Source organism: Oryx dammah, unplaced genomic scaffold (genome assembly GCF_014754425.2).
Source record: "Oryx dammah isolate SB20612 unplaced genomic scaffold, SCBI_Odam_1.1 HiC_scaffold_15, whole genome shotgun sequence".
Taxonomy (NCBI): domain Eukaryota; kingdom Metazoa; phylum Chordata; class Mammalia; order Artiodactyla; family Bovidae; genus Oryx; species Oryx dammah.
Genome location: NW_024070199.1, coordinates 17354118 through 17368925, shown reverse-complemented (window position 1 = coordinate 17368925; position 14808 = coordinate 17354118). Strand labels below are relative to the sequence as shown.

At 41.3% G+C, this 14808-nt stretch overlaps 1 protein-coding gene across 1 annotated transcript in view; it reads right to left on the bottom strand.

The window, feature by feature from the left end:
- INTS4 (integrator complex subunit 4) overlaps nt 1-14808 on the bottom strand; it is a 110249-nt gene that overhangs the window by 6798 nt on the left and 88643 nt on the right. The window contains exons 19-22 of the mRNA XM_040255626.1: nt 10539-10598; nt 8297-8456; nt 7937-8080; nt 2915-3035 (exon numbers count right to left, since the gene is read on the bottom strand). Of these exons, the coding sequence (XP_040111560.1) occupies nt 2915-3035; nt 7937-8080; nt 8297-8456; nt 10539-10598 (485 nt within the window). The remainder of the gene's footprint in view (nt 1-2914; nt 3036-7936; nt 8081-8296; nt 8457-10538; nt 10599-14808) is intronic.

The following is a 14808-nucleotide window of genomic DNA, read 5'->3' as shown; positions in this document are numbered from 1 at the left end:
TCAGTTCATAAACTGAAACACTAATCCTTCTATTAACCATGTGGCTTCAATAAAGAAGAGGGTGAGGATTTCAGAAAGACCTAACGGCAGGTGCAGAGGACAAGAACACCGCTAGCTTGGGTGTCCTCCTCGATTCTGTGTGACTGGGTAACCTCCTTACTTCATGAAAGATGCAAGTTTTAAAGATGAGCCCAAGGGTAAGGTGTTTAAAGGGCAGCAACGAGGGCTGATGGAACAGAAAATGAACAAGGGCAGAGGTCCCAGGACTTCTCAATGCCTCCCCAGATATGTTCCTTGTTATTTCCAGACTTCTCCCTAGGGATCAAAATAGAGACCAGATCACTGTCTTCCAGGAAGGGAGGGCTGGCAGCCAGCCAGAGCAACCCAGCCAAGCCCAGACAGCAGCTTCAGCAGGACCATTTACCATGGGCCCTTTCACCAGCCTTCAGTGTCTCTGTAATGAAACCAGCACTGCTCTCTGGTCCGAGGCTCCAGTATCAGCTCTCTCAACAGGCTCTCCTCTTTTGTCCTAGATGGCTACTGCCAACCCTTGAACCACAACCCAGCCCTGGCTCTCACAGCACTTTCAGGAGCCAAACCCTGGTAAGGTCAGACAACTGAACCCTACCTGGTCATTAAGCCTTCCCTCACCAGCACATGTGAAGAGGGGCAATTCAAGCCTCTGCCATCAGAGGAAGGGAGCAGAGAGAAAAAAACAAGAGGGAGAAGACAGTGGGGAAAAGAAACATAAGATGTCTGGGGCCAACCATGCAATCTGTTTATCATGCTTAGAAGAGTATGTCTTTACGAGGTATATATTACCACTCCACAGTCTTAAAGGAAAATGAGGCAGAGAGGTTAAATAGCTTTCTCAGGACCACAGCAAGTAAGGCAGAATTTGGAAACTTGTCTATGTGACTCCAGGCCTGGCAGCATCCTGTCTCCCCAAAGACAGGCCCTAGGTAGGGAGCTGAGGGACTAGATGGAGGAGTCCCTTCCCAACACCAGGCCTCGTCTCCTGGGTTAGGAGGAAGAAAGTGCTGGTGCATTCAGAATGAGAACACATTTCACTTTAGTATCCCAGGCCAGATGGGAGGATGGTATAGTGAAAAAACAAGGCACTTAGGAAATCTGCATGCTGGCCCCCAAGCCACCATTAATTGGCCACATGGGCCTCCACTTATGCATCTATAAACTGAAAAGCAGAATACTAACTCCCACCACAGAGTTATCTAAGAATTAAATGAATTTTTATTGCAAACTTGAAACCCTACATTCCGTTTTCATTATTTGTTGAGCATCTGCTACATGTCAGGCACTAGGGACATGAGATAGAGGTACTGGGAACACAGAGGTAAAGGTGATGAGCAAGTCCCTGTTCTCAAGCAGCCCACATTCTAACTGGAGATAAAGTCAACAAATAAATGAGAAAACACCTGATATGAGTAACTGCTGAGCAGAGAACTAAAACGGAGATTTTTAATTATGACTGGGTATCAGCCTGTCAAAGGAGGTAAACCTGAGTGAATCATAATTTTTCAGGCTCAGGACAGCCCAAATTGTATGCCTGGTTCATGCAGTGAGCTGCTGTATGACCAGGGACAAGTCAATACATCCCTTGAAATCTTTCAAGCTCTTCTGAGCTGTAATATGCTGTTTTGCCTCCCTCAGCCTTGGCCCTGCAGAACAATGCTGTCCCACAGCATTTATTTCCCCATATCTAGGGTCCCTTCACCAAAAGAGATTAGAATAAGGAATTCTACCTTCCTGTAGACTTGCACTGTGGCAAACAGTGCAGAACATTCCAACAGCAAGGATATGGAGTGAGAGATGTTCAGGGAGGCAGATCCTGGGAAAAGCTTCCTGGCTGGAAGCTCCTTCAATTGTGACAGGCCCACTGGACCTCCAAAAGGGCTGCTCCGACATTCAATAACACCGTTTCCTCTTTGTGAAAACTTGACAGTCATCTATATCCACCTAACACCCTTCATTGGGGAAAACCACTAATAATGGCAATAAATAATTACACATGTATTCAAAAATACAGTGAAAGAAAATTCCAGAAGGCATTCATCTATTTCTAAAACAAACCAAATTTGCTGGTACTGAACACCATCTCCAGTAACAACCATACTTCTGAATCATCTTCAACAATTGAGGCAACACCACCAAGACCAATTCTCACCCACATTTTAGGTTCTACAGACTGAGTCTCTTTCTGAAGTTTTCAAAGTGCCTTACAGACTGTGGAAATGGAATGTCATTGCATTTGTATTCTCTCATTTTATCCTTTACGAATTAAAGAAAAATACTTATGTAGCTTCTATGTTATTTTCTCAAATTATCAAGTTTCTACTCAGATGCTGTAGGGCGAAGTATGAATAGATCATTTTTGCACTACCCCACAAACCAGCCCATGTGGGAAGGGAAGGCAGTAACAGTTGTCATTGTACCTCTTCTGGGGGAATGAAATGAACTGTTCATATAACAAAAAGAGTGATTTTAAATTACTGGGAAAAAAATATAAAACTGTTTAATTTCCAGAAAGACTAGTCCTCAGAATTAAATAGTAGATTAAGAATTGTCATCTTAATTTAGAAGGTGAGGAGACAAGATTCAGCAGGGAGAGTAGCCTGTCCAAGGTTTTGCAGCAGGTCAATGACTAAGTTACAATAAGAAAACAGTCTCCAGGTGTCCAGCCCACGTTCTTTCCATGAGACTCCATTCTATCGTAATCTTTTGAAAAAATTTTGTGCTGTGTGTAATCAAAGCAATGCAGCAAATTAGTCTAAATGCACCCAGTTTGAGCTTATAAGCACCTTAGGAAATCAAGTTCAACCCTCACCAGGCCTGGTTCAATCACGTATTTTTCAAACTATTAAAAACAAATGCCTTGCCCCCACTGTCTCCTTACCTGTCCAGGCAGTGTGGGAGAGGAACACCTGAGTGATGAGCCGGTGCCGCCCTGGGCCAGGATTCCGAAAGTCTGCCGGCTTAGGGTGGATCATCTGAGCCTGGCCATCTGGATATAAGACCTAAGAGGTGACAGACATGAGAAAAAGAGCCAGAAGAGCCATGAGCTTTTAACAAAATTACTGGTGACATCTGCTGTGAACCCCAAAGCAGGAGGAAAAGATGACACCATCCTTCATAACAAACTGCTCCTGTGGGGAGGACGATACTGTCAACATCTCTCTACCCTCCCCCCAGTACAAGCCAGTGTGTGATAAATCTTTCCCGAATTTATGGTAAATGAGTGACAGAAATAAGGTGCCTCTATTAAGTACACGGATAAGTTAAAATAATAATCCTGACATGAAGAGCCTTTGCAGGCATTCCCTGCTGCTTCTAGCTCTGAGTCATATCATGGCCCACCATCCATCATCAACTATCAAGTATTAAGAATAATTCTGGAACCTCGCTGGTAGTCCAGTGGTTAAGAATCTGCCTGCCTGTGCAGGAGACATGGGTGCAATCCTTGGTCCAGGAAGATCCCACAGGTTGTGGGGCAAACTAAACCTGTGCACCACAACTAATGAAGCCCGTGCTCTGCAACAAGAGAAGCCATCACAACGAGAAGCTCATGCATCAGAACCAGAAAGTAGCCCCTGCTTGCTGCACTAGAGAAAGCCTGCCCACAGCAACAAAGACCCAGCATAACCAAAATTAAGTACACACATACATACATATTTTAAAAAAGAACAATTCTGTAACTTTTCACGAGATCATAAGCAGCCAGGAAGCTGTTTATCTCTTTCTATAGAGATAGTGCTTCATGAAGGGTCTGCTCAAATCACGGGCCAGTTCTTCAAGTCTCCCAAGCTGCCAAAGAGCTCTCCTCAACACCGAGGGGAGCTTCACAGTTATCTGTGTAGAGGGCCTATCACTGCACAGTGTACAAGTGAGCTAAAGGAACAAATGAAGCACATCCTAGAAACACACAGGACCTGGGCTTTGGGAATATACTGATGGGGTAAAGTTGGGACCGCACAAGTCTTTCAACTATGAAACTCTGGGGAGGCATGTCTCAGCCCACCTGCCCCATAATCTCATCTGTCCAGAAGCGTTGGGGCATGGCAGCTGAGCTGGACAATGCTTTCTTACTGTCAGAGCTGTCCAATGACTGAGCAGTGAGTTCCTCATCTTCCGACCTATGATGGCATTCAAACAGTTTGGCCATGCATGTGGTAAAGCTACTCTGAAGGTGATTTTTCAGTAAAGTCTAGCAGATGAACCTTAAACAATCTACCTGTGATCTCATTTATGCACAATTGGTCAGTGAACTTTTTCCAGAAGCAATGTGAAACTGGTTCTCAACCCTGGTTGCACATTAGAATCACCTATGGGCTCTTTTCTTTTTAATCGAAACCTATGAGCTCTTAAATAAAAAATACTGATACTCATGAGTTCTACTCAAGATTCTGACTTAAACTGGTGTAGGTTGAAGCCTGTGCATCAGTATTTTTTTTTTTTAAACACATTCTGAGTAATTCGAATGTGGAGCTAGGGTGAAGCTAATGTTGGAGTGAAAAATAAAATACTGCCTGCCATTTCAGCAAGCAAAGGATTTTGAGCCATCAGGGACAGCAGCCACCCTCCAACCATGAGCCCTGAGAGAACACAGGGCAGAAACAAGGAATGTCCACCATCTAGCAGTCATCAGAATGCAGTCACACCCATGGTATAGCTTGAGGAAACTCAGGATGAGAAAACACAGGATATTAGCCCCAGATAGCTGAGGTGCATATCAAAGGAATGATTTCAGCGAGTCCAGATTCTTGCATCGTCCCAGACACAGAAAAGCGCTAAACTCCTTGAGATATTTAGTTTTCTTTTACGAACAGGAATCTTTCATTGTGGCCACCTGGTGTTGCTGCAAAAATTCCTGTATAACCTAGTTTCCCCCACTTCCTCTTTAGAACAGTTTTCTCAGCATTAATCTGAGATGGTATCTCCCAGGCTTGAAGCCCTAAGAACATCTGCTCAAAAAAATAACCTAACTCTCCAATTCTAGGTTGTGCATTATTTTTTTCAGTTGACAGGGCAAAACAAAAAAGGCTGCAGCACAACTTCACGGCAGCTCAGAATTAATTCTCTGTAGGTCTCATAATTTATAATAATTCTGAATGGGAAGCCAGAAGATATTTTTCCTCTACTGTCACCATAGGCAAATATTACCATCTCCAGGGCCTGATTCATCCTTATTCTCTTCCAAGAAGCTGACCCTGCCCGCTCCAAGCTACTTTTCTGTACTTACTGCCAGTGTTTATTCATATTCCCTCTGCCTGGAATACCTCTATCCTTTGCTCTTAGTCATCCTTTCAGACCTCATCTATGCCACAGTATCTCTACAAGGTCTTTCTTTTCTTCAGCCACAAATTAAGGGTTTCTCCCATTGTATTCCTTATATTAATATCATACTCACTGGTTTGCCTGGAGGACCCTGGCCTGCTTGACTGTAAACTACAGTGCTTTTGTTCAGCTCAGGGAGAGATACTTTGTCCTTGGCCACCTGTGAACAGGAGAGAATAACATACCCTTCTGAAGGCTGGCCATTCCCTTGGATATGTTTTGCAAGACTGAAGGCCCTTTCACTTTACTTCCCCACTGCATCTTCTTCTCTATTCTGCCTTTTGACTTTAGTTCCTCACTGCTTCTTTCTAATTTTTAAAAGAACCTGGCATCCAGTCCCCAATAAGATGGTTATCTTCAGGCACTAGCCTGCTATCTTCTCGGTTCGCCGGCTCCCCGATTAAAGTCTCTTCCTTGCCTCAACACCTCGTCTCTCGGATTCATTGGCCTGTTGTGCAGTGAGCAGAGCCATTAGGGGAAGCACACTGACTGAAACCGCCCACCCTGGCCAGGCACCATAGGAACCATCTGCATGAGTTGTTTTAGGACAGGAAGTCCTGGTTAGGAACACAGAACTAATAAGCCACCACCAACCACAAGAGTTGGGGAAAGATCAAAAGGAGACACCACAAGTCCGACCACCTTCCAGAATCCTCGATGGCATCCATCGTGGCTGAACAAGGCAGGCACCTCCATGAAGGATTCTGAGTCAGAACGACTGGCCAAAGACAACCCGGAAACTAATCCCATCACCAAAAAACCCAATACTGCGCGCCACAAGGCAGAGCTGTTCTCCTGGATTCCCTGACCCTACTGCTCTCCACCTGGGCGCCCTTCCCCAATAAAATCTCTTGCTTTGTCAGCATATGTGTCTCCTCAGACAATTCATTTCTGATTGCTAGACAAAAGCCCAGTTTTGGGCCCTGGAAGGGGTCCCCTCCTTGCAACAGAGTGAGCCTGGACTCGGTAACATATATATTTTTTAAGTATACTGCTGAATTTTTTATAGAAGCCAAAAATTGGAAATAACCCTGTAGGAAAGGAAAAATAATTTCCCCTCTACCTTTCTAGGTTCTTGTCTGAGACCCTTCTATAATAAAGGCAGATTAACAGGAGAAAAACAAACAGAAGTTTATATATATAAGTAAATGTATATATATATAAACATATATATATAAACATATATATATAAATACATCTCTATATATAAAGGAGAGACCTAAGAAAACTGAATCACCCCTTAAAACTGCCCAAGCCATCACCTTAAATACCATCTTCAGCTAGACAAAAGAAAGATGCTGAAGCGAAAGAGAGCCTGTTACAGGAGACCATCAAGTAAAACAATTAACAAGGGTAAAGCTGTCAGGCAAATTTAAGTTGGCATACTCTCCACTGATATGAGCTTCTAGAGATTATTCTTCCAGGTACTAAGAGGAAGACATCTTACAAATGGAGATTTCCCTTATAAACGTAAATTTTCCTCTCAAAAAGGGCAATTCTGCTCTGTTTCCAGAGATTCACCTGTGTCTACAGACTCTCAAAAATAATCACTCCAAAGAATCTTTGGGCCCAAAAGACTTATTTGGGGTGTATATTCTGTCCACCTTCATTCCCACCTTTGAAACTTCTAAGAAGCTTCACAATCCAGAAACTGAGTCCATTAAGTCAGTCCATTATCTTACTGAACCAGTCTTAGTCTTGAGAACAGGTCATCTTAAAAGTTGTGTCTCATTGCAGGAGGCTGTGTTGCAAGAGGCTCCCAAAACTAGATCTACGCTGTGGGAGCAATCTGGTATTTAATAAGAAAGCATAATATTCTTAATTCATCCTGTACCTGTCTGAACTGATGGCTGAACTTCTGTTTTACAACTGCCTGTCCACTTGTCTGTCTCTCACTGAAACTAAGCATCCTGAGGGCAGGAATTCTAATTCACTTGCCTAGCACTTAGCAGGTACAACAGAGTAAACACTATTGTATGGATGGAAAGAAGGAAGGGAAGGAGAAAGGAGGGAAAGAAGAAAGGAGGGAAATGGTAAATAGGTAGGACTCCTTTGGGGCTCAACTACAGAATGTTATAAACTGATCAGTGTCTATACTGAATCTCTCCCATCTCTCTAGTGCATCTATGTAACTTGGGAAAAATACTCCCTAGGACTGCCTTTTCCCCACCCATAAATTTTATTTACCAAGCTGACCTAACTACAGCTTGCATGAATTTGCTTATTACAGTTTGCTTATAGTCCTAAAAATACCAAGTCTTAACTTCACATTGTAAGAACAGAAGGGGCCCTGCCATTTAATGAACCCATAGTGGGGACCAAGGATTTTTCACATTAATACATCATTTCAATGTTACCATTCCTACTTGTTAGTTGTAGAACCTGAGATGCAGTTTAATGTACTTGCTCCAAACCATATTCAGCAGTAGAGCTGGGAACTGTGCCCAGGCTCTTGTCCATAAAAACGTCTCTTCCCTCCCCCCGGTTTCTGTCCCTCAGGCAGAGATTACAGGAGGTGCTAAAATGAAAAGTTTCAACACAAAAGTCAGTTTAGAAACTCCATGGGAACCCAAACCTGACAGACCTGGACCTTCACAGTGTTCTGAGGATCCTGCACGTGTTCCAGGGTTGCATCAACATCCAGGGCCACCACCAACCCAGACGTAAACCTCAAAGGGTTGTCTGACTCGCCTGCTGGCTCAATAATGGTGGCGGAGGCTTTGTGGATCTGTAAACAAGAAAAAAATACGATTCTAAAGCCAGGTCATCCCTGGGCAACAAAACATGATCTCCTTATCTAATGGATAGACCTATGTTAGTCAAGCAGAAGAAAGGCCTGAACTCAGCTACTCCACTAAGTCAAAGAAGATCACCAAGGTGAGCAGTTTTGATTCTCTGGATAGACTTGCCCTGAAGGGGTCAAGATACTGACACAGACACTGACCTGCTCTGGAAGGGGGAGGTGTAGGAAGGTGCTCTGCCGCAGCATGGTCTGCAGAATTTTGACCACTTCTGCAGGTTTGGATGTCATGAGTCGGGGCATGAGGTCAAGAAGTCTGTCCACAAAGCTGTCCTGCAGGTGGGGCAAATCAGCAATGAAACACCTGAAGGAGCAAACAGAAGCAACTAGGAATTCATTCACCACAGGCTGACCCCTGAACTTCTGCCAGTCCCTGAGGGAGGAAAAGTGATGGACTGGAGGAGCTCATGGTTCCTGAAGAAAGCCATGCACCTATATAATTAAGCTGCAGTGACAAAACCACCATAATAGCCTTATTTATTAAAATGTGCCAGGCAACCTCTTCAGTGTTTTATACTATCTTATTTAATCTAGCAATCCTCTGCATTGTTAGAAATATTATTTTTGTATCATAGCTTCATTAATTAATATAAAAAATATGTTTAGGCCCTACCAGGTGGTAGGTACTATTCTGGACACTGGGGACATAAACAGTGAGCCAAAGAGAAGAAAAAGCCTGTTTTGTTTTGTTTTTTAAGTTGAGTAATTTAATAGTATAGCCTCCATATGCAAAAAATCATTTTTACTAGTCAATACAGCTTTCTAATTTGATCTTTTTTAAAATTTTGTTAATTTTTTATTTTTTAAAAAAGTCTGTTTTAATGGGAGCTTATAACCACTGATAAGAATGTTGAGACTCAGAGAGGATAATGTTGTACTGAGGCTTAAAAAAGTTAAGTGACCTACTCCCAGATCTGAATGACTCCATGGTACTTTGCTTTGTAAAAGGAGATAGTTAAAAAATATTTCACTGAAAGGGTGACATCAATACTGGGACTCAGAGGCCTAATTAAGGAAGAACGTACAGCTCTTAACAATACATTCTCCTCTGTGGCAAATCAGAGCTGTCATCTTTCCAAAAATCTCTTCAATCCAACTACGCAAAAGCAGACTCTCCACCTTAAAGAATCTAAAACTATGTTTAACTAAATCAGTTTGCTGTACACCAGAAATCTATACAACATTGTAAACCAACTATACTTCAATTAAAAATAAAAATCTAAAACCCAAAGTAAGGCCAGGACTTCACAGACATATGAAGTCAGGATCTGAAGAGTCAAGTTAGACTGTATTATTTACTAGAGAGTAGGGCTTCCCAGATAGCTCAGCTGGTGAAGAGTCTGCCTGCAACACGGGAGACCTGGGTTCGATCCCTGGGTTGAGAAGATCCCCTGGAGGAGGGCATGGAAACCCACTCCTAGTATTCTTACTTGGAGAATCCCCATGGACAGGGGAGCCCAGCGGGCTATGGTCCATGGGGTCACAAAGAGTCAGACACGACTGAGCGACTAAGCACAGCACAGCATAACCCCTACTGGCGGGGGTAGTACTGCAATCTAGCCCTGCCCTACAGGAAGCCATCATCATCCAGATGAAAAAAGCCTGAAAAGCGAAGAGTCCTTCAAGCCTGTAGAGTCAGGTTTGAAAAGTTCACGGGGGTAGGAATAAGGAGCAGAAGAACGAAACGCTAGATTTCAAAAGTATTACATCTTAAATTCTTAAATCCTTCCTGGTATAGTACAGGCAGCATACCACAGGTCTGGTCACTACTTTCACTCCTACTGTTTCACCAAGCCTTCCACTCATCGACCGCATCAGCTTTAGCCAATTAACTTCATTGAGAATCCTCAGAAAATATATCTAGGCTACAAAATAAAAGCTACCTACAGAATTATGGAACAATATTTTGTAGAGAAGAGAGAAATACACAACTTTCAGAACCATGGTGAAAAAAACAGACAAATTGTGACTTTGAGTTTTTCCACATATTTGTCTTTTTCTGGCCCAGCTGAATGCTGAATCAAAACACTCAATATTTCCTGATGTTTTCATTATTATGCTGCATGTTTAGCTCACTTAGGAAGTTTACACACCAGTAAAGAAAATACAATTATCTCTCAGTATTTGTGGCAGATTGGTTCTAGGACCCCTAGCACACAGCAAAATCCATGGATGTTCAAGTCCTTTACATAAAATGGAATAGTACAGTCTGCATATCCATGAATGCAGAAGCCACCGATACTGAGGGTCAACTGCATACAAATTAGGGCACACTGGCTACATGGGCTAAACCAAAGATTCTGGTTGTGATCACTCCTATTTCCCTATAAATACAACTCTCTATATAACCAAGATTTAATAAGCTAGAAGGTGATCAAATACTTACCTCTGAAAAAAGTCCACTTCCTGTAAAAATTTTTCACACATTCCAAATAAGGGGTCAACTCTGTAGAAGAGAAAAAAACAACAAAACAAATAAAAACCCATGTTATCTGAAATCTGAGAACTGAGTAGTAAAGACCAAAGTCCCAGAAACTGAACCTACATGGAAAGACAATGAGCATGTTACACTGTAAAAATTCTATTTCTCTTAAAGGACTCCTAAAGGACCTACAGGGAAATATTTGCCAGATCCCAAGACCCAATTTAAACAGTGAAGTGTTCATGAGGTTCAATGAATATTCAAAATCAGAGACTATCACAGGCACACTGGGCACCAGATTCGGTTCAGATATAGGACAGGAGCACAGCTTACGGGCAGTGCAATGTCACATTCTGCCGCTGCAGCAGTCCATGCAGCAGCCCGTGAAGCAATCCACAGAGCTCTCTGGGAGTTTTGACAGCTCAAGTTCAAGGAGATGAGATCTACATCAGGCCAATGTGGAGGCCCTTTTCATGGAGAAACCTCATGCCTCATAGGTGCCAATATCTCTTGAAGTAACCTACAATTATACCTTCCAGGGTACCTAAAGGGATATGCTCAGTTGCAAGAATCACCGCACTCAATGAAGGCCAAAGCCTTGGCATGTGCGTCAGGTAATTAGAGTTCACTGATAGTTCCTTCTTGTTGCTGTTTAGTCGCTATGTTATGTCTGACTCCTTTGCGATGTCTGACTCCTTTGTGAACCCATGTACTCCATGGACTCCTCTGTCCATGGAGTTTTCCAGGCAAGCATACTGGAATGGGTTGCCATTTCCTTCTCTAGAGGATCGTCCCGACCCAGGGATCAAACCTGAGTCTCCTACATTGGCAGGTGGATGCTTTACCATGGAGCCATCTGGGAAGCCCAATAGTTCCTTCTAGTCTATATGTAATTTCCTTAGAGATCATTTTTACCACAGCAGTGTCATCTAGTAATAAGAGTTGATGTGATCAGGTTTCCGGGAAACAGACTTGGAAACCAAAGGTCACATTCTCATGCAAAACGGAAAAAGATTTTGTTACTACTTTGCACACAGACATAGACTATATTCTTTCCTCTCTATCTTGGCTTCTTTGGCCTCACAGTACTTTAAACTTAAATGTATACCTAATTAAGCCCAGGCAATATGTCAGGTCAATGTAACTTACTAATCAAAGAATAGATTTTTCCTTTGATCTTTGTGCATTTTTTTTCTTGTAATTTCTGCATGGAATGTTCCATTTATTTTCATTAATACATTATTAATTGAAGGAATACAGCTCCAGTGAATAAAAAACAAACACTCTCTCCTTATATAAAAACATGTAAGACGGACTTCCCCAGTGGTGCAGTGGATAAGAACCCACCTGCCAATGCAGGGGACATGCACAGCTACTGAGCCTGTGCTCTACAGACCTCAAGCCACAGCTACTGAAGCCCACAGGCTGCGCTGCAGCAGAAGCCCGGACGCCTAGGGCCTGTGCTCCACAACACGAGAGGCCACCACAACAAGAAAGCCCACGCACCGCAACTAGAGTAAGCCCTAGCGCAGCAACAAAGGCCCAGTGCAAGCTGAAAAAAGAGGAAGAGTATGGGCTCAAGGTTCTTCATAATCCAGTCTTTAGTAGAAAGACTAAAGACTTTCTACTAAACCATAAGCTCCATGAGAGTAGGGGCTTCATATTATTCATCATGTATTTCCTGAAACAAGCAGCTCTTCAGTAACTATTTGTTGAATGGATAAATAATGATAAATGGCAAATGGAAATGTATTCTAAAAGCAACATTAATCTGAATTATTTTTCTAAAAAGTGTGTAGCACTTGAATCTTCCTTAACTCTGAAAAACTACCAGAAGTAGAACTGAAATTTGCTAGTGAGGTTAACCAACCAGAGAACACCAAGGATGAGATGGCTAGAGAGAACTCCAGCTAAGTAGAGACTGAACTGAAAGCAAGTTAGCCAAGTAGTACCTTTTTTTTGGCCTGCTTACATACAACCAGTTTGGAGAATTTCCAAGCAGTAAAATATGAAAAGATTTGAGAACTCCTCCCAAACTCCCAAACAGCGTAGGTAGCCTCACCTACATGGTACATGAAGTAGGCCTCTACCGCTAAGAACCCCCCATTTTCAGTGTAAGAGCAAGGCCCACTAGGGAAAACCAAACACTGACCTATAACTGTTAGGCAAGCCCATACCAATTACCAATTTAAACTGGTCTAAACTTTCACTTGTAAGTATAAAAACACAATGAAAAATTACCAGATGTTATAAGCATGATCAGGAGCTGTCAAGAAAACCAAGAAGACCTCAACGAGATAATATCAAGGCAAGAAAGCAAAGAAATCTTTTTTAAAAATTCTAATAAACAACCTCGGTAAGACTGAAGAGAAGATTTGAAACGATATTGCAATGATAAAGCAAGAAAAACTGCTACAAAAAAGGTACAGAAATAAACAATAATACTGAAATCAGTTCAACAACTGAACACTAGAAGGAAAAAAGACAAAAACTGAAATGGTACATTAAGAGAGTATGCTGAGGAATTTACTCAGAATACAAAATAGAAAAAGAAACTGAAATTATGAGAGAAAAGATACAATGTAGGAAAAATAGAGCCAGATGGTACAATATCCAATACGAAGATTGCAGCCGATGGAAGAAGTAATTAAACGATAGAGGGAAAAAAATTATGAGATAAAACAGAGCTAAGACTTCAAAGTCCCACTAAAGGTCAGTAAGAACGAAGAAAGACATATTCAGAAATTTCTGAACTCTAAAAAGAAAAGTTAACAGCTTTGAGAAAAATAAGCTAACTACAAAGGAAAGGGAAAGAAACAGACATAGCAATATTTAGTTCTGAAAGAACCCCATTCACGTATGAGAGCAAAAGAAAGTTTTAGATATGCAAAGTCTCCATGAGTACACTACTTATGTACTTATTCTGAAAAACAATTACTAGTGAATGTGTTCCAGTCAGACAGACAGTGAATTAGAACAGGGAATTTTAAAAGGCAACTGTGGGGATTTCCCTGGTGGTCCAGTGGCTAAGATTCTGAACTCCCAAGGTAGGGGGCCTGGTTTCCATCCCTGGTGAGAGAACTAGATCTCACGTGCTAGAATTTAAAGATCCTGCATGCAGCAAATAAGACCAAACAGCCAAATAAATAATTTTTTTTAAAAGATAACTGTAGTACAAAAACAGCAGTGGTGGGCAAGTTAGAGCTAAATAATATTGACAATGTACTTATAAAGATTGATGCAGATTTTAAGAAAGAATTCATAAAATAAGACATACATGAAAAACTATAATTCAACATATTGTATAGTACAAGGAACTATAGCCATTATCTGTAATAACTTTTAATGAAGTATGATCTGTAAAAATAGGGAATTCCTGAAACTAATATTGTATATCAGCTGCAATTTAAAAAAAGGATAATCTGACTAAATTCTAAATTATTTAACAATGTGAAACTAGCAAATAAACTTGTATTTTGATTAAATGTGGTCTTGATAAAGGTGATCATAAATTCTATTTTTAATGCTAATAAATATAAGGTCAATCAATTTATTAACAATGAGTAAAAACACTATTTATTCAACTAAAAAGAGCTAACATTTATTAAGCGTTTATTCTTAATGTGTCAGGCGGCATTTTAAGGGCTTTACATATAATAATTCAGTAATCCTTACAATAACTTTATGACAGAGATCCAGGTACTATCATTGTCCCAGTTTAACTTACAGGAAACAAACAGAGATGTTCTTAAGCACCTTGCCCATGGTTACTAAGTTTGCAAATGAGGGTTAAGATCTGAATCTAAGCTATGAGGCACCCTAGCCCTCTGAACCATTATTATGTTCTACTGTCTCTAATTTGAATAGCTTAAAACCTGAGTAGTATAAAACTGTCAAACCCCTGGAAGAAGAAAGAAAGAAACAATCAATCCAACAAAAATCAAGGAAAAGGAAAGAGAAGCAGGAATGCATACAAATGGAAAATATAAAATAATATATTATGAGGGACTTCTCTGGCAGTACAAAGCAGGTGGCACGGGTTTGATTCCTGGTCAGGAAACTAAGATTTTATATGCCACATAGAGCAGCAGCACAGCCAAAAAAAAAAAAAAAAAAAGAGTAAAGACTAAATATACTAGAATCTTATTAATGACATGGAAACATGAAATATCATATTGCTGGATGAAGTAAAAATAAGGCACAACAGACAAGTATGTTATGATTCAATCTATAT